This window comes from Convolutriloba macropyga, chromosome 1, assembly GCF_964194025.1.
Source record: "Convolutriloba macropyga chromosome 1, txConMacr16.3, whole genome shotgun sequence".
Lineage (NCBI taxonomy): Eukaryota > Metazoa > Xenacoelomorpha > Acoela > Convolutidae > Convolutriloba > Convolutriloba macropyga.
The window spans coordinates 78,569,091-78,590,197 of NC_134468.1; the positions used below are offsets into that span (position 1 = coordinate 78,569,091).

Consider the following 21,107-nt stretch of genomic DNA (forward strand, 5'->3'; position numbering starts at 1 on the left):
AAGATTTTAAGATATTATAAGATATTATAAGTAAGATATTATAAGTAAAAACATAAGAAAAAAAATAAATTTTTGCTTTTTCTTCTAGTTTCCTATGTGCAACAGCGCATTAGTGCAAGCAACTAAAGAATTATTGAACAATGAGGTCACAAACTCGGGATACAATTGACAAACTTTATTTAGCTCAATTTCCAATTTTTCCTTGTTTTTCCAATATCTCCTATCTGATCACGGTATAATCTAACGCATCTCTTATAGTAAAGTTGGCGATACAACCTAAGCATACCCACAAAAGTCCATAGAATCAAAAATTTGTATATTCTCTACTGTTCAGTAATTTAAAGATGTTTTAGCTTGTTTCATTAAATCGAACAAACTCTCTTTGTTAAAACAAAATGAGGACGAAAGCTTGTATATCAGAAAACAGTAGTGATTTTTCTTTTTGAGCAGGTTTGATTCCTGATTGATTGGCAACATCTTGATTGGAGGCCAAACAAGAAAAAAACTTCTTCTCAAAATAGTACCGAATAAGAATATTCGCAAACATCCCGAGTGCTGTTGTTTGTACTGAAATTGGGTATCATTAAAGTGCTGTTGTTTGTACAAAAATTATATAACATTGAAACTTAGATTACATACAGCCTCTGCAAAAGTGGTTTATGCAAGTTTGATGTTAGTGAGGACATAGCGAGAAACCGTATCGTTGGCACTTGTTTCCTCGTTGACAAAACTTTACTTTGTTTAAGTTTCACGTAAATATTATCTTTGGCGTTTTTTATTAGACTAATTGTAGTGATAAACTTATTAACGAGTTTTGGAGATGAGACAGTGAGGCATGGGAATTGTGATGAAAAGAACTGCATTAAAGTGAGATTCTTGATATTCAATCTAAGAAAACTTTGAAAAATACAACTTGAATGAAATTTAGCCGAGAACGCGCGATTTGCCCGAGTAGGGTCTGAGGTTGCAGGTGACAACTGTCAGAAAGAATTAACTCGATACATCAATCAAAACATTCTTGAATTTTTTCGTATTCTGCTGTGCTTTGCAAGTGGGTCTTACCTCTGAGATATCTTGGCTTAAGTCCAAAATAAATTGAATGTCAGCCTTGTGCCGTATGATCCTAAAACCTGCCACGTGTTATGCAGATTATCGCCATTCAATCCACCAGCAAAATTGCAAATTTTAACCAGCAGGAAAATCCGGACCGGCAAGGTTCTGCTCCAAATTGTAGAAAACCAATTAACGGAAAATCTTTTTTTTTCTAGAGCGATTGGACGAGTACAACAAGGCATTGAAAGAGGACGCTCAGGTAATAAAATTAATAGTGGCTATCATTTGTTCAAGCTGAGTCCCAGGAGCCGACCAGATATGAAGAACTAAACTGGAGCAGCCTGTTTTAAGCAAAACTGATGGTGTTTTGGGTTTTTGAAGAAAATCCATCAGCAGCAGAACCAAGGATACTGTACATCAGCGCGTTTGGTGGAAATCAAGGAAATTAACTACAACACGCCTATTCTAAAGATATCGAAGCAACCAAATTTGGAGCCCACTGAAAAGTATGCTAGAAAATATTTGAACAGCAATCTACTGGAGGAACTTTGAAGCAGGAGAACTGCAAAAGGGCGATTTGATAGATGTTGCTATAAGCCTTATTAAAGATTCAAATTACCTATGAGTTTTCTCTCGCTCGCATTGAGAAGAAACAGTGGATAAACCTCGGATTTAACCAACAATTTACAAAATGTGGCCGGGAAAACTGTGTCAGATCACTTCAAGATTTCAAATTTAATTTTTAGATTCAGTAAAAAATCAAAAAAAAGGAGGTACTATTTTTTGTTTTCAGTCTCCGCCGTCTGTCATATGTATAATAGAGTATTGTTAAACAGAAATTGATATATGAGTTTGTTCCGAGTAACAAATCATAGTACATGCTTGTCGAAACCAAAAAGTGGTTAGGAGAGGATATTATGATTTCAATATGTGAATTTGATTGAGGAGCCAAAATACAGTTTAAATGAACGGCTCTTGGGTAAACTGAAATTTGTAGATTTAAAGATTGCTTTGATAGTAGATTATAATTGTTTGTGGAAAATCATGTCTTATTTTCTTTTTTCCTATGAGCGGTAAGCTGCCCTAACTTGGTCAATTTTGCTTTGAGGACCTCAAGTGACAACCCAACATTCTATTGAAGATTAGTTTCAAAAAACGGAAAGAAACAAATTTTCTCTGGAACTGTAATGTTTTGTAAAAGTTGTTTGTTCAAAAAAAGGGATCAGAGGCTTATATTAAAATTGTGAAAAAGTTTGAATCAGTATATATAGTTGTTCGTCAAACACAACTAATCATGGAAACTGAATATTACGTTAGTTGTTCTGTAAAATTTCCTTTTAATGGACCTTTTTCAAAACAATTAGTTTTGTTTCTATTTTGTTGACATCATTTTCAGTATAAAATACTGGCAGTACTGTTGCTTCAACGGAAACAATAATCAAATTTGTAAATTGAAACCTCATATTGGTCAGTTGAGGTAACAGGCAGCTGTTCTTATGAATTGTTGACTGGTCATCGGATTTAATGGTTAATTGTTTCATAGCAATGCGGTATCAAATGCTAGGTTAGTTATATAAACGCATGCCAAAACACACTCTCAAAATAGTCAAAATTGAGGCTTGCAATTAATCGTTTCAGTTGTCCTGTTTTCAGTGCATTAATAAAACAAGAGCCTTAGTCCGTTTGTAACCAAAGATTCATTGCAGCGAGAAACACTTGGTGATGGCTATGACTGCAATGGTTATTCATTTGTTGCAGCGTTATCGAGACCTCCACAATTTTCCTAGAAAATAGTAATTGCATTCCTCAAACACGTTTTGCTTCAAAAATATAAACTATGCAATACCAGAAAATCAAACTCTGTAGTACCCATTACCTCTAACCTTTTATAAAAGGCGCAATTCCACTTATAAAAATGAATTGCGATAAAAATCTAAACGAAAGTTTAACCCAGTTACCCACTGGAATGTGGCCAGAAAGGAATCAGTACGTTTTGAAGAGGGCAATTCAAAGCGTACTGATTCCTTTCTGGCCGTATTCCAGTGGGTAACTGTGTTAAACTTTCGTTTAGATTTTTAGCGCAATTCATTTTTATGAATGGAATTGCGACTTTGGGCGGTTTTATAAAAGGTTAGAGGGAATGGGTACTACAGAGTTTGATTTTCTTGTATTGCATAGTTTAGATTTTTGAAGCTAAACGTCTTTGAGGAAGGCAATTACTATTCTCTGGGAATAATCTTGAGGTCTCGATAACGCTGCAACAAATGAATAACCATTGCAGTCATAGCCATTACAAAGGGTTTCTCTTTTGCAATGGATCTTTGGTTACAAAGGGACTACTGCTCTTGTGTTATTAATGCACTGAAATTAGGAGAATTGAGACGGTTAATCGCGAGCCTCAATTTTGCCTAATTCAAAAGTGTGTTTTGGCATGCGTTTATATAACTAACCTACGAAAAAAACTGATGGTTGGTACTGAAGTTTACATTAAATGTCTTATAATACTACCTATAATTGGACAGTTTACAAAATAGTTAGCATTATTGCACAGTGTTAATGACCAGTTATACTCGTTGCACTGCTGTATTAACGGATGCGAAAAGTTAATCTGCATAATATTACCAGATGTTGACGGTTGAATATTTCTTTTTCTTCCCCATTGGACTTCTGCTCTGCCAAGTGTTGTGTTATTAATGAACTAAAGAACAGGCCAATTGCAGAGTGAAACCATTATTGACAAGTTTCTAATGTACTTAATTTACGAGTCTTTTTGATTGCGTTTAAAGCTGCCCTGCAAAAAAATTATGATTATAGTGCTGAAGATTGCTTTAAACCACCTTCAATACTACCTTGTATTGGACAATTTACAAACTATCTAGCACTATTAGATAGTGTAGGAAACAGAGAGGTGTGTTATTGGATTGTTGACGTTTGGCATGATTGAGGTTTTGCAAATGCGTCTATATAGCTCTCACATGGACAAAACTCCTTCTTTGATAATGAAGAATACATCAACTGTCCTATAAAAACTACATGTTATTGGACATTAGACGTAATAACTAATGAATGATATGGGACAGATGACGTAACAGGCTGACTATTAGTCTTCACTATTATTGGACAGTTTGTTCATATAGCACAGCTGTATTAAAGGATAGAAAAATCAAGGAGAAAATTTCATATACACATTTTGTCCTGATGTGATTGGGTTATGCAATTAATATGTGCTGTTGTATGCGAGCAGCTCTCAGACAGCAATCCTGGAGGCCTTTCATCATCTTCTTTTCTCTCACCACTTTCATCAGCTGCTCACTTCTCGGTTAGGTTTATTACTTTTTCAGTGCAATATGTGAGAATGGGAGAAATTTTTACCGTTTTTAAGTTTTTTCATAAATGGATCATATATGATTTGATACTGTCCATACCTGAGTTCTTAGTACTATCATACTATGAAACCAAAGAAATCATATATAATTCTGTTATGATTCGCGGTACGAGGTCGAGGTGGCCAGATCGAATCGTGCTCTGATCAGATCATCTTTGAGCGCACATATGTTCTCGGTGCCCTCAAAATACATCGTCTGGAAAAGGCTCCGAGCGCACTTTTGCCTATGGACAATGGACTGGGACTTGTCTGATCAGAGATCACTTCGGTCTGGGACGGTCTGATCAGAACCAATTTCAAGCGCACAGTATGATCAGAGAACAAGTCAAGCAAATTTTCTTCATTTTTTTGTTTTTCTTCTGACAGATGTTGACTCTGCTAAGCGTCAACAATACAACAGCATTCTGATCAGAACCCCATTGAAAGCCAGATGGGGTTGATCAGAACCAAGTGGTCTAGCCAACTGCAATTGCCGGTCCCCTCGTACAAAGAATTGGAATCTCTGTAGATCAAGACGTTTAAATGCAAAACTGTCTATGTTCATCTGTTCAGTTTAAATCATGAATTAGTTGCATACTCAACATTTTTTTCGGCACTTGGGTTTTCTTTTTACTACCAATGCCATTTGCTTTCTCCGTTAGTTGAACATGTGATTGAAAATATCAATTTTCCTGAAATGAATATTTTATAGCGTTATTGAGAGTTTGTTCTTGATTTATTCATGTTCTCATCAACGTCTGAACAGACGATTTTGAACGCACTTTAGTCAAACAAGAGGCAACTTCGAGCGCACATTAGTGTACTCAGAAGCGATTTTGAGCACACTTCAGTCTGAACATAGGCAACTTCGAGCGCACTTCAGTCTGATCAGAGGTGATTTCGAGCGCACTTGAGTCTGATCAGAGGTGACTTCGAGCGCACTTCTGTCTGATCAGAGGCGTATTCGGGCGCACACTATTCTGATCAGAGTAGATTTTTGAGCGCAGTTTAAGCGCACATGAGCTTCGGCCGCACGATAGTCTAGTCAGAGGAAAATTCAGTCTGGGACGGTCTGATCAAAGGTCGCTTTTGTCTCGACACGGTCTGATCAGAGGCCATTCCGGTCTTGACCTCAACCTGGGTAATCATAGAAATTTTACTGCATTCTTCGGAGCATTTTGTTTTTCGTTTTGTTGGGTTCTCAATATAAGAATAAGTCTATGTATTTGACTAATGTTCCGATATTCTCCGGCCGCAAAATGTTCCTGTAAAATATTCATTTACAAGAAACGAGCAGAATTTTTAGAAATAAATTTGTTCTAAATAAGATTATGTTCTAGATAAGGGTTGATATTTAAGTGCTCTGTTGGTGCATCCACATAGTGGAACAGTGCATATAAGATATAATAATTTATGAACTCTACGTAAAATTGTTGTACCACTGAATGCTTTATCTGTTGTAAAAGATTCTATATTTCATCAAAAACTCAAGATTTCTTCCGAACTAAAATTTTTTCAGAAACTGAAGATTATACAGACTTTAAACGTTTGTCTATGATTCCAGCAAGATTTCCGTGAAACGATATATGATCTGTTTTCGACAACTTGGAATTTATACAAATGATACATGCCCTTTTTTGTTACAGCATTATTAAATGACTTTGTCAAAAAATCAACCCATCAATAAATTTGTAGGATAGATGAGCCGGTTTAAACTTTAAACAACTCAGGTTTGTTCCGTCTGGTGAGCCGGTCTGTTCCGTCTGGCCAATACCAATTGTTCGGTCTGGTTGGTCTGGCCCATACTCCTATTTCGGTCTGTTCAGTCTGGCCAATACCAATTTTTTGGTCTTTTTAGTCTGGCCAATACCCTTATTTCGGTCTGTTCCGTCTGGCCAATGGTCTAGAGAAAGTCTGTTCTTTCTGGCCAATACCTATCTTTGGGTTTGGTCGGTCTGGCCAATGCCTGTCTTGGGTTTGGTCGGTCTGGCCAATGCCTGTCTTGGGTCGCAGACTTCTTCCTGGGTACGCTGTTATAAAGCTCAAAGTAAAAGCTTAATGGAGTAACAAAAAAATCTACTGCGGTAATTGAGAAATTATTAACAATGGAACATCCTTTTCGAATCAAAAAGTGCAAATCGTTACCCATGCCGACAGAAATAGAGAATTAGGGTCTTGAGAAGAACATGCTTAGTTCCTTCATATCACGAATATTGCACAAATTCAAACGGTTTAAGAGGAAAAATAATTTTAAAGCTTTCTTTCATGATTTATTTTGCCTAATCAGTATTGAATAAGTTTGCACCCTCTAGCTTGCCAACTAGGCAAAATCCACAAAAATTTTAACTTGCTGGTTTGTCAAATCATGAACCATGAACACAATAATGCGCAAATTTGAACCATGTTTATCTTAAGGTTTAAATAGTTTGTATCGTGGCTAGTTTTTGATCACATTTACAAATTCTGGCTGTGTTGGGAAAACTATATAAGAAACCAATTGGGGATGGCGAAAAAGAGACAAGAGAGGGAAAAAACTGTTCCTAAGAAACTTAAATAGCTAAAAATGGGAAATTTACGGTTGAACTTGTGTCGAACCTTAAGTTTCTAATTTGACGATTTTGTGTTTTTTTAAATCAGGTTTTGAAAGGGCATGACATTGCTTTCATTGAATTGAGAAAAAAATTAGAGATGAATGTTATTTTTGGGTACATTCTGGAGCAAACTTGTTCTCGTATGGTTAAACATAGGGACGTGAGACCTTTCTGCTTTGTGAAAAAATTCTATTACCGTTTTTGAACCAATATTACTGAACACTCAAGGTTTATTTGCCTGACTATTGCGAACTTCCGCCGTTTTGTTCACCAAATATTTACCCCTCTAACCAATATGTTATTCTACAAAATTGCGTTTTCTGATAAATCCAGCTCAGAACAAAAAGTTCTCATGCCAGAACCAATAAAAAATTGCTACAAAATCTGCGCTCTTACAAACCATTTTTCCCCTAAATTTGTGAAAGATAATGAATGATATTCATTTAGCTTGCAGAAATTTTTTGAGATATTTCTGTGATTGGAAAAACTGATTCTGTAAATTCTCCTATCTAAAAAATTAAGGCCACAAACATCACAACAATTTACATTACTTGTAAGTTACACGTATTAGAAACGTTTGCTACTTTGGTGCTCTGACGTGAACTAGTTTTTTTAATTGGAGAGCTGGCACATATCGAAGTTTGAATTCTATGGTTTTTACTATAAAAGATTAGAGATTTTTAGATGAGTGATTGATAGATATGTGAAAACCATTCCAGCCTAACTGATGTTTAAAATCATGCTCCCGCATGCAAAAAGATGATTGCTAAGAAGCCTTGCTGGAAGCTCATAGCAGTATCCTGCCAAGTATATTATTTACTTTTTCATATATTTTGTGCTCCTTACTGCAGTTTTTTATAGCATTAACCTCAGATTTATAATGTTCATCGAAATGAGAAGTTATCAAACACCATCATAAGCAAAACTTGCGATAATAAGTGTATAGTTACTTTTAATTCAGCTCCTGTTTCAATCAAAGTCACAGCATAACTTAATCCTATGTTAGGCTAAATAGGTTGCGAAATTCTTCTGCTTCATATGCTAATTAATTCCAAAAAAGGAGTTACCGTGGTATGAATTTTCTGCTGTTCTCATACAGATAAGAGACTTCAAACGGAAAAAGATTACTTAATCGAGAACCTAAGCTGTGTGTAGCTCATTTGCTCATTAATTGGTCTCAATTTGTTACGAAGTTTGTAGCAATAATATTAGTCCTGTCGATCTTTTTATGCGATTTTTCGCTCGACCGACTTTTCATCTGACGATTTTGACTTTTCGTCCTCAAAAACGGGATAACCAGCGGGCGTTAAGTGCTCTTAGAGCCTTTCAGCTCTGTTTCAGCTCAAAATGTTTTGGAGACTTATACTTATGGTGTGAAGGGCGGTTGTTGCAACTTGAAGATACCCCCACTGCTGACCACCCCCACTATTGCTCCTCCCTCCCGCCAGCTCGCTGTTGCCCCACCCACCTCCCAGTTGTCCACACCCACCCTTTTTCATCAGCCCCGGGTGCAGCCCCCCCCCCCCCCCCCCCCCCCCCCCGTGGCTACTGACGAACAACCGATCGCTAAAAACGCGCAACTTTATACTTCTTGCAAATTTTTGTGAATTTTATGAGTTTTTTCAGCCTTAGGTGTCCAAGGAACCTCCTCAAGGGTTTTATAATAGGTTGCTGCAAAACTTATGGTGGTAATTGAATGGTTTCAATTTCTTAACAATACGAATTTTCGCATTTTTTTGACAAAACGTGCAATTTTTTTCACTGTTTTAACATTTATTTTTCATTATTCACGTCTTTCCAGACGCAGGGGCAAGAAAACGTCCTTAGGGAAATTGAAATCTATTCCATTTGTTTGCCATGGAACATTTCAATTTCTTAATATAGCAATTTTTCAATAATTTTTTTGATATAACTTGCATTTTTTCAAGTTTTTTTTAAAAAGTTTTTGTCGGTTTTTATGTTACTCCAGCCTTGTGACCCCAGAATCATCATCTAGGAATTGAAATTAGGTTAATGCATAGCTTAAATGTAATGGAATTTTTTTCAAGATTTAAACACCACGAATTTTACTTTTTTTTTTTACAAAACTTGCAGTTTTTGTTCAATTTTTTTGACATTTATTGACAATATTCAGGTTTTTAAGCCCATTTGAAAATCAAGGTAACGTTTTGACAATAAGTTGCTCAAAATGTTTTTTGGCCAATGATTAGTTTTCAACTTATATTATCACAAACTTTAGCGGCTTTTTATGCAAATTGGACTTTTTTGTCAAGTTTTTTGAATTTTTTTAAGGTTTCTCCAGCCTCAAGGGCGACGTAACCTCCTCTAGTTTTTGATTATAGGCAACTGCATAGCTTCTAGATGTAATAGAAGGTTTTTCAAGGTTTGAATATCATCAATTTTTGAAAAATGTTTGCAATTTTTTTTAAAATTTTTTGAATCTTTATGAAATTTCTATTTTTTTCTTCACATTAAAAAATGTTTCGAATTGTTTCCTATTTATATTTGAGAGCATTCTCAATTTTGAGAGCATGCTCAAAAATCATCTCGTTGTTGATCAGAGAGTAGTCCTGAGGGAACGATTGTAATTTCGAACGGGCAATGTCACTTTTGCGGCGCTAATCACACAATTATAGTGAGGCATTTCAGCATGAGGTTGTATTTTGTGACATATTCAACCAAAATAACGGGTTTTCCCATTATTGCCCCACTCCGTTGGTCTGTTTACCTGAGCTGAAAGCAGGCAATGTTAACGGATGTACAACTATATGGCTATTTCCTTCTCAGAACGTTTGGCGAAATACCAGACAACAAACTGCACCATTTTTATGATCAGTATAGTGTGCTTTAGTATAATTAGATCAGTATAGTATTCAATTGCCCACAGTAATTGAAGATTATCCTTAGCTTCTCCAAAGAGTTATGTGCGGTCTTTCCCAATATGTTACCTTAAGCTTAATTGTCATGCAACATGTTGACCCATTGTTCTAAATATCCCTCGATAATTTCGTGGGTGGCTATAATTGGTAATTAATCCCCAAAATAACTTACCAGCTGGAATGAAATATAAAAATCAGAGTTTAGAAATGTTTTAGCTTACGACATAGTTACAGATCCGGACACAAGTTTTTGGGGAGTGGTGGGAATGAGTGTGCAACTGGTGGGAACAGTGATCAGCATGTGTTTGATGCCTGATCAAGTGAGATATGGAGTCAGAAACCGAGGAGGAAGTAGACGAAGATGGATCAGGCCAAGAAGACAAAGCAGGAATGTTCAAAATGCACATCAGAAGTCACCTGAAAACACAACTGCAAATGAAGAGTAAGGCAGAGAAGCAATATTAATTATGTATTGTGCAACAGTAATGGGCAAAAAATATATCGAAACTATAAACTAACAGTAATGGGCAAAAAATATATCGAAAATATAAAAAAACTATTGCGAATCAATGCACGCTTGAGTTTTTTTTTACCAACCTGGTTTTCAGTGAGTTCTGTGATAGTTTAGATAGGTCTTGCAAAACAAAAAATAATTTTTTACGTGAGTCTTTTGGTTTTTGTTTGAAAAAGTCTGCTTAAATTGTTAAATAATCAGTGAATCGGAACTTGTTGCACCTTGATAAGACATGCATGAGCTTGAAATCTCTTGCCAAGAGCTTGAAATACCAACATTTCATTGCATTTCTTGATAATATCATGATAAGATCTTGTAAAGATAACCCAGAAAATTCCATGATATATCTTGACAAAATCGTGAAAAATATCGATAACACATTTTATCATTTCCGATGGTTGCTCGATGCAACTCGTCTCACGAAAAAAAAAGTTCAAAATGAGGGTAAAACGGATAAATGGCAATTTTCACTCTGAAAACCACATATTTATTTTAATTAAATATTTAACCATGTTAGAAACAATTTTAGCTGTGTCTAATGTACCGTACTTGGTTCAAAAGCCTAGTTGTTCCTAAAAAGAGAGTTGAAACTTCATATTAGTGGTGTTTGACTGTGATGTTGATTGATTCATCAGATAGTTTTAGGTTTTTATTTGACTTTAGTTGGTAAAAGTAGGAAAAAGTATTGTTTGTGGATAAACTTGACAATTTTTGATAACCCTTGATAATTCTTCATACTTCGTGCTTAATCATATGAATTCTAGCTAAATATTGTTTAAAATTGTTTTATTTTCTACAACCTACTATATCTTGCCGTGTCTTGGTTAATCTTTCCTGGTTATTTTTACCAAGATTTTGTTTTTTGATTCCAATGGAAAGACCTTTCAAATTTGTAAAAGTCTTGATATTTTTCGTCGTAATTACCATGTCAGAGATTTGGCAAGACTTATCGTATGTTCTTTATCAACGTGTATCAAGCTTTGGTTCACTGAAAAATCATTTTCAAAGCTAGTTTAAGGATGTTTAAGTAACTTAAAGCTCTTTTGATTTAACGGTTCCTCAAGGATTAAAATTTGTACATTTAGTTGGCCAAATGACGTCCTTAATCCTTGCAGAAGGCTTCTCGGAGATAGCTGGCAGAGCAAATCAGCACTGAATCAGTTTAGCGATATTCTGTTTTTTAGGATGGCCAGTAATCTGTTCATGTCACAATTTACAATGGCCAGTCTGATTTTTGAGTATAATTCACTTCATGAAATATAGTATATTCAATTTAACTCCCGCCAGCACGCTTTGCTTTATATGCGATTCGAGCTTCCGCGTTGGTACCTGTAACATTTAATTCAGAGAGCAAGTCGTAACCAGAAGCTAAATGGGCTTTGTGGTAAATATCTACAAATTAGCTTATGCATAAATAGTGTGGATACTACTATAGTAATAACGAATTATATGCTACAAATGTATGACATTATTCTGCTCAGATTTCCATTTGGGATATGAGTAATTTTCAGACTATACAAAATAAGTTTAGCCTTGGCGAACTCTATGAGCTCAATATAATCTTAATGATGAAAAACTTCGCATAAAAAAACTAAAATTTTCTGTAGCTACAACGTTTCAGAACTTAATTAAGTGTTTACTCTTGTATTTTGCTGGTTCAGCGCTGAAAATCCCCGAGACTCAAGTCCGGGTTATACGGCATTTCTGTCCAACCAATTATTAGTTCTGATGACATGGACTCAAAGAAGTTCTAGCAATTTTTTATTGATATTTTTCAAGTGATTCTTGCTCTCTTTTTTCGTCCATTTCTGTTTCTGTTTCTGGAACACCTTATTAAATTTTTTTGCAATTATTTCCAAAAATTTTAGCTTTTAATATCTTTGTCTTTTGGATTTATAGCTATAAAAACTTTCTGAAAACTGCGGAGATCTTGCGTTTTTATTAAGTAATAGTTGATAAGAAAAGACTGTTGTGTTTTAAATAAAAATTAGTTTTTAAGCGATTGGAATTGTTTGCCATCTAGCTTGTTTTGTAATCTTGTTCAATTCAGTCACCTTTGTTCGACTCTTACTAGTTAAAAGTTTGTTAGCAAGGATCCGGTTGCGTCTAAGTTTTAAATAAAAAATAGTTTTCAAGCGATTGCAATTATTTGGCATTTAAATTGTTTTGTAATCTTGTTCAATTCAGTCACCTTTGTTCGACTCTTACTAGATAAAAGTTTGTTAGCAAGGATCCGGTTGCGTCAATTTGTTGGCTTTTATTTTACTTCATTTTGATTTTTTGACTTTTCATTCAATTTCTGCTTTTTTTTAACGATTTAACCAACTATGCTTTTTAAAATTTGCCGTTTCCATTAATGCTTTTGATAATTTGACCTGTCATTTTTCAGTAAAGCCTTTCGACCAGCAATTGAATTCGTATTCGTTACACTTTTACAGCTCAATTTCGCCTAAGTTGTTAGGTCAAAAGAGTGATAAATTTTCAACCTAAATCACTCATGTCTTTGTACTTACTTGACGGCAATTACGTTTTTGAAGTGTTTATATAGAACGTCAATTTTAAGACAGTTTTTTTTTCACTGAATTCTTGTATTCTTGTGTCCTAAAAATATTGCAGTCCAAATTTAGCCCTTAAAATTCTAGAAATTATAACACGTTCAATTTCATTCCCTTTATTATTTGCTTTTCTTTTTCAATTGCAATCAAGGTCTATGACGGCTGTTTTTCCGACACCTACCGGCTATATTTGTTGCTCCAATAAGCTTAATTTTCTTAGAATTAATTTCTCTGGATATTTGAATATTAATAATCAAATATGCTTACTAAGATATTGCAGAAGCATTCCATGTTTTGTCAAGAAAATCGAAATCCTACTTTTCCTGGAAAAATACCTTACAAAATTGGATTCATTGGTTTGTAATTTTCAGGCCACCAAATTCTGGCCAAGATGTCTCTGTATCTGTGATGAAAAGTGGCGACTCATCATTGGACACAAACAACCACAACACACAACAACACAGGTTAAACCAAGGTAATCAGAACAGACTGGACGGAATGGCAGAGCAGAGTATGGGAGGAGGTGACACGGACACTGCCAGGCCTCTGGCCAGTGAACAACCTGAAGCAGGCCAACCCAAAATTCCATCACATAATCCATCATCTACAGGTAGTACGAATGAAATTTTACAACTCCCGATCCAAACTCTGGTGAACACACAGCCACCCGGGTCAACGATCATACAACTTTCTTTGATTTCGTACTGGGTCATATATGATTCTTAGTAATCATGCTAGGTCATATATGATTTGTATGAATTCTTGGTAGTCATACAAGGACCATATATGATTTCCTAGAAATCATACAGGGATCATACAAAAAAATTCAAAGACCAAAAACTGTATAGTTTTGACTTTCGATTTAAGTTGAAAAAATTTCTTGGATATCATACAAGGTCATATATGACACATAATACATTGACTGGTGCCAAAAATTCCCGTATAATGTAGTCAGAGGACAAATTATTATATCTTATTTGCAATCCACATTTGATTCTTTGTGTGCGCTAAAATAATAGCTTTGTGGTTTAAACGTATCCGGAAAACGAAGTTGACGTGATATGCAATTTTTTTTCTTGATTAATTTTTTTTTATAAATGAGCACTTATATGTATAAACTGGCTTCAGAGTATGTCAAAAATTTTGTTATCTGTTTGGACTTACTCTTTTATTTTGTGCCCAACTTGCAATTGATATTGTACGATAGGGTCTTTTGGCGGATCACAATGTGATGCCGGGGTCTCATACAGGTGATACCCTACCGAATAAAAACAGAAAAACAAAAATAGTTGGAGATTTTCATGAAATAGATGAATGATTCTTGGTATTCGTACTAGGATCATATATGATTTCTTGGTAATCATACAAAGATCAAATATGATTTTTTTGGTTTCATACAAGGATCGTACTAAAAAATCAAGCATGGACAGTATGAAATCATATTTGATCCTTGTATGAAATCAAAGAAACTTCAACCCGGGCAATTTGTTCAAAAAAAATTCTTTCTCAAAAAATTCACTCTGACTTTGTCGAGCATCAGAATGAAGTTGTTTTTTCGGGAAAAAGTAAATAACCAGTTATCATTTTCAGAAACAGAAAATGATAACTTTATTTTGAAATGAAAAAAGATAAGGTTTTTGGAGGCACATTTTTTTGTTTTGATTGTTAAGAGTTTTACCCTTGTTTCAGTCTGCTCGAAGTGCTGTTTTTCAGCATTAGCTCACAAAAGCAATCTAATATGGAAACAGTACAGACATAATCGAAAAACTAAATCAATCATAGAAAAGGGATAAACCGATAAGGACCATTTTAGAATTCCCGAAAATTGAATTTTGTTCTAATTAGTCTTATTGACAGGCCTATAAGCTTTATTGTATCGACGACAATCCGTTTATTCTTTCATCTAAAAACTGTATTTTCTCTCGCCACGAACTCCCCTCAAAAGTTCTGGCTAGTTTATTTGTTCTTTGAGTCACAACTGGTCAGTCACAACTGGTGGTGGCTATTTTTCTCAAGAACTTGATTGAAACTGACAAATACAATTACTCAACAAAACTTTACTATTCAAAATCTTAATGAGCGCCTAAATATTGTTGAACGCAAGCAAATTTGCGCTGAAAATTCTATTTAGCTGTTAGAAAAAAAGTCTTATCCAATGAAAGATACCAGAATCGACCATTTTTAATTTTCACTAACCTGGATATCCCGGAGTACGTTAATGTACTGCCACGAATCTTACATTTATCTGACAAAATTCTCAAGGAAGGTAAGCCTCAATGCTGATGAAATTTCTATAGCGCATGCTTTAAGGCCAGGAAAATTGCCCCAGTTATTGTACATTTTTTGTATTTGCAACACAGAAATGTGATTTTGAAGACCTTCATGGCTTAAGGGTTTCAGAAACTTGTCGGATCAGCCAATTTTCATTCACGAGAAGCTCGCAAAAACAGTCGTTGAAATTGAAAAAAAGCACGTAAAATGAATATTCAATTTAAAATTCGCAAGTCGAGGCTTTGGATGTTCGATGGAAAAAAGTACCAAGCAATTGACAACTAGGGTGAATTGTCAAAGTACCCCAAAAAGCAACCAAGAACCTTTGCAATCACGTCTGGTACTCCATATCGCAATTGCGGCAAAAGAAATCTTATCATTTCCTCAACTGGTATGGTTGATGACAGCAATGTTTATGTCAATACAGCTTCAAAGAAACAAAATGTGGAATTCTCCACAAGCTCATCGTCCGGCACGGGTACCCAAGAAAGAACCAACGAACCAAAAACTAAGCGCAACAAGGTTACTTCTAAAAGTTCGCTCCCTAAATAAGCACCCTGATGATCTCCAAGTTTTTCTGAAAACACTTGAATCTCTTCCCAGAGTAATATGTTTCGTCGAGACATGGATAAAAGATGGCAACTACGAAAATCATTTCTATTTGATGAACACAAAAGCATATTAACAAAAAATTGACATAAGAAAGGAGGACGAGTCGCCGTTTTTTGCAAAGAAGGTGTTACAAAGAAGAAAAAAACAAATTTTCTAACAGTTATGAAGAAAGAGTTGGGGTTGAGGTTAAGTTTTGAGTGCAAAAACTGTTCATCATCACTTTCTATGTACCACCGAGATACAACAAAAGACCTTTTCGAAACTTTTTGATAATTACCTTAGAACATTTGTTGACAACAGATAGAAAGTAATCATATGCGGCAATTTGAACATTGACAGACTTTGCAACTCCTCCATAGATCCACTAAATGAAAATATTATCTGCACTAATGGGCTTCATCTATTAGATTCAGGAATAACGAGACAAACGACAATCTCGGAGTCAAGACTTGACCATTTGATCTTCTCACCAATTTTGATAAAAAACTGTTGTGCTATCGGAGCAGTGAAATACGACTTAACAGACCACTTTCCTGTTTTGCTTCACTGTAAGCAAGGTCCGTATCAAATCATAAAAACTAACTACGTTCATTGCAGTAAAAATGTTTTTAGTTGTCCAAAATTATTTGAAAACTCTGAATGCCACTTGGTTAGAAAGATTCAGTTATTGTCATCCAATCAAATATCTCTGAGTGTTTCGTTGTTTCAAAACTGTATAAAGGAAGTCATAGACAGATTCAGACATTAGGCGCAGCCAAATGTCATCAAAGAAAATTTGCAAAACCAATCGATTAAAAAATGTAAGGGCCAAGCGTATTTTATAAAGGAAAAGACGGATAAAGACAAAGTTAGACTCTGACAAAGATCGTTATTTCTGATTTAGGAACACCTGCGCACAGCAAATGGGCGAATAAAAAAAAACATACTATGCTAACTGATTCGAAAACTGTGGGAAAGACTAAAGAGAAAACTTCAAATTAATGAATAGATTTATTTGTAAACACAAAAACCAGCATCAAAGATTGAAACTAAACACAGAAGAGATAGATATGAAGAAATTCAAACAAAATGCGGAGATCTTCAGCATAAATTTTGCTTCAGTTGCTAATAGCATTCTCCTGAAAATTCCAAATACTCAAAACACCAAGTTCAGGCGATCAGTGCATTCTTCAATGTTTTCAACGGAAGCAAACTTAACTGAAGTGAGGGGGGAAATTGAACGCCTTAAACTGTCGGCTTCTCACAATGTAGATCTAATATCTAATAAATTTCACAAGAAGTTTGCCGCAATCCTTGCACCTTTCATCACTTACCCAATTATTCAGTCATTCAGCAATCAAAATTATCCGATAGATTTCAAGAAAGGTATTGTGATTACGCTTCGTGAACAAGGATCAAGAACGAATATAAACAACTATCGGTTCATTTCTATCCTGCAGTCATTGACTAAAAATTTCGAAAAAGTTATAATCAAGAAATCAAGTGGGTTTCTAGAAAAATTTAAAATTCTGTCTGAAAAATAATTTGGCTTTAGATCTAACCACTCGACAGTTGACGCGGCGGCAAGCGTTGTTGAAACTATCCGCAGGGCAAAAATGAAAGGAAATAATTTTACGGCTGTTTTTTAAGACCTACAAAAAGCTTTTGACACCGTAAACAGAGAATTTCTATTGAGAAATTCAGGAAACCTTGGTTTCGTGGTTTTGTGTTGGAACGGTTTAAATCTTATCTATCAGACAGAACACAGTGTGTTTCATATATTAACTCGTTTTCTAACGAGGTTTCGTCGGATAATGAAGTTCCTCAAGGTTTGGTCTTAGGACCCTTCTTGTTTTTATTATACATGAAAGATTTAGAGGACGTTTGTAGATACTCCACGCCGTACTTGTTTTCTGATGATATTTGCTTGCTTTTCCCAAAAAAAAACATCCTGTGAGGAACTAAACAAAAAGATAACATCCATTGTCAGATGGCTATATTTAAACCAGCTGGAAATCAATCACTCTAAAAGTTTTGTTCTTATTTTTTTTGAGCAGAACGAAGCACACGACATCATGGAGACTGCCTTTTAGAATTTCGTCATCGTTTCAAATACTTAGAGATATTTATTGATTCTCAATTAACTTTCGAAGAGCACATCGAATTTGTTTGCAGAAAAATTCAAAAGTTCGTTTCTATTTTGGCTCGGATAAGAAAGTCATGCAAACATAAAACCCTCATTTTGTTTTATAAAAGTAATGGTCTCCCAGTCTTTGAGTATGGAGTTTTGATATATGGATTTACCACGCTGAGTCGCTTAAAAAAATTGAGAAATTGCAAAAGAAAATTCTTCAAATAAATTTCTTTAAAAAACCTTATGACTCAATCTTCAGCATATTTTTTCAAGTTCAAGTTTTTAGCTGTTACTAAGTTATATTTGAAACATTTACTCAAGTGTTACCACAAGGTTCACGAAATTGTAGAAATCAATGAGTTAAATGTTAATTGTAACCATAGCTACAGGACACGTTCCAAAATAGCACAGCGTGTTATATCAAAATCAGCCAAGACTAAACTGTTAACAATGTCACTTGAGTATAGGGGTCGAGTTTTAATGAACTTTCTGTTGCAAAATAAGGACTTGACAACTGCTGAAAAATGACTTCGCGTAAAATTCAGAATTTTGTCAACCGTTTCCACTTGTGTTCAAGAAACATGTTTCCTTTTTCGGGGCGTTCAACAACGATACAAAAATATCGCCAAGCGTCCACTCTTGTTAATCTATATTAAATGATTATGATTAATCCGTGTCGTTTTATCATTTGAATTGGAGAAAATCAATTCATTCATTCATTCTGCAATCTGCAGGATATTTTACCAGTTCACCCAGCATTCATCCAAGCCCAGTTAACACATTTATAAATTGAATTTGTTGGTTTGTATGAAATGATTAAAATGAGCTAACCCTTTCAAGTCTAGATATGAACAAATAAATTTTGAATTGAGGTCGCTTTCAGTTTGCTTAGGCGCACAAAACCTGGATTTGAAAGCAAAAAAAAGCGGCTATTGAAGTCAAAGTCGCAAGAACGCATCGAAAACTAAAAAAACACACAAATGTAGCGACATGAACGCGCAAAAATCTGATGCATGCGCAATAATCTGATGCCTGAAGAAAAATCTGTAGGCTAACGCACCTAAATGTGATTAACACTGGAATTTCTGTCGAAACTATGGACCTCTCATCATACACGATGTGCACACTATAGTCTGAACGCATGATAATTGTCTGAATTTTAACGCATGATAATCTCGATATGCAAGTATGAAATTTTTATGAAAGTTCAGAAGTCTGATGAAGGCACGAAAGTCTACACATAAACGCACGAATTTCTTTTGCATTCACAATGCCTGGGAAGCAAGTATATTCTGTCTGGAACGGTCTGGTAATGGACAATTTTTACGTCAGCAACGATGTATTCCTCAGGGCAATTTTTGTTTGTACTATAAGATTTTTTGTCAAATACCATGTCGAGATATCACCGATAAAGTAAAAAAAGAATTGCAGTCAATAGCGGTGAAGAGAAAAAAATTTCTACGAAAAGCCACCAAATAAATTCTAAATTTCTAAATTGTTTTTTTTATACTGCAAGCGAGTTTTTTTGCAATTTATTCAGATTTACAATAAACGTATCCACGTCATATTCTTGAACAGTTTCTAATCATGCCTAGTTTTTAATCCGATTCGTCTGGTCATAGCCAATTTTATTCCCGATCATGCTATCCTTATTTCCTCTCAAACATCCTCGGCCTCACTTCCATTAACGCTTCAAGCATCATAAAAATTCATTCATTTCCAAGTTTCACTTTTCTAAGGTTTACAATTGCCGTCAAAGGTTAAAAATATATGATTCTTCTTCCTCATCTATACCATCCTCCCTAGTATATTTTTGCAAATGTTTCCTGGATTTGATTGATCAGGCACGAAGAGTTAGCATTCACTCTGGCGCTGTATCAATCAATATCTTTGAACTTTTATGTTTACGCCTGATCCAGTTTGCCTTGTTTGATGAAAATTTAAGTCCTTTTGCTTTTCGAATTTGAACTCCGAGGATGAACAAGGCTCCTCGAATTATGAGGGAAAGATCAATCAAAAGTGTTCATTGGTCTGCTTTTTGTGAATCATTATTTTTTGTTCATCTCAACATACGGACGCAGCAGCGGAGCCGGAGTAAACAGTATTGCAGCAAAGCAGTCCAACCAACGAGACAATTGGAGAAAACTGCGAAACAAGTTACGCATTAACTTGATTTTTTAAGACAAATCAGTTGTCACAGTTGGACTGCTTTGCAGTATTACTTGATTGAACTTGGGTAGCTTAACTGTTTTAGTCTTTTAGCATGGGATATAATAAGAATGTGGCATTTTAAATCGTATTTCCTTCCGAAATTGTGAAACACAATCTTTTTAACAACCACTCATTTTGGTTCTTCGGAATTGCGAAGAGCCATACTTTATGAGGCAAAAAGTCAGCTCCATATAAAGTCGTTTTTTTTTCATATTTGTCTTAACTTTTGCTGATTTTGGCAATGATTTTGGCCGAGTTCATGTATGAGAGCTATTTAAGGGAGTTCATGTTTTTTTGACGAGTTGAAGTCGAGAAACGTTTCTAGATCAAGCTAAACTCAAGCAGCAAAAATTTGAGTTAATTTAAAAACCAGAAAAAAATGGGTCGACCATAAAATTATCTCGGTCATTTCAAGATAAAAGACTTGTTAAGACTTGAAGATGTGTCAAAAGGTTGTCCAATCGGGCAAAATTGCAGTTGGAGGGATTCAAATCTGATTTAGCCTGGTTGTTCAGTCCGAATATACAATTGCATAATGCTAAAAGTTAACTGAACCGAGCACACCTGCCACTTTTCCGAGTTTTTGATTAATTGGGTTTTTATCTTAAACTTTCTCATCTTTGCAGGTACCAGCCCAACAGTTCCAGCTCATGCGTAGAAGTCAGAGGTCAATTTCAGATGCAGATGGAAAACCTGCTCACTTCAATATCTGCCTGTCAAAGCTATAGGGATCTCTTTGCTATAGTAACAAATGAAAATATATAATCTAATCATCTCAATTCTTGTTTGAACAAAAACAGTTTTTAACTAAAAAAAATTGAATATTAAAATTAATAATTGAATTTATGCATCAAAAATAAAACTAAGTAAAATTAAGAATTTATGATTATTTGGTACTAAATAATCGTAAATTTTAAGTCAACAATATGAACTGTCTGTTTCTC

General features: G+C 35.0%; 2 protein-coding genes across 3 annotated transcripts in view; both read left to right on the forward strand.

Annotated features, from left to right (window-relative positions):
- LOC142342971 (transmembrane protein 120A-like) overlaps nucleotides 1-21,107 on the forward strand; it is a 318,405-nt gene that overhangs the window by 72,380 nt on the left and 224,918 nt on the right. The gene's annotated exons all lie outside the window — the stretch shown is intronic.
- LOC142351776 (uncharacterized) lies at nucleotides 3,863-20,933 on the forward strand. Of its 2 annotated transcripts, none has more exons than XM_075403937.1 (4): nucleotides 3,863-4,372; nucleotides 10,104-10,329; nucleotides 13,328-13,566; nucleotides 20,790-20,933. In XM_075403937.1, exons 1-4 carry the CDS (start codon nucleotides 4,276-4,278, stop codon nucleotides 20,819-20,821), a joined length of 594 nt encoding a protein of 197 aa, XP_075260052.1. In that variant the 5' UTR covers nucleotides 3,863-4,275; the 3' UTR covers nucleotides 20,822-20,933. The 2 variants fall into 2 exon arrangements, with proteins under 2 accessions (XP_075260052.1, XP_075260062.1); XM_075403947.1 differs by having other exon boundaries at nucleotides 3,865-4,372; nucleotides 10,093-10,329.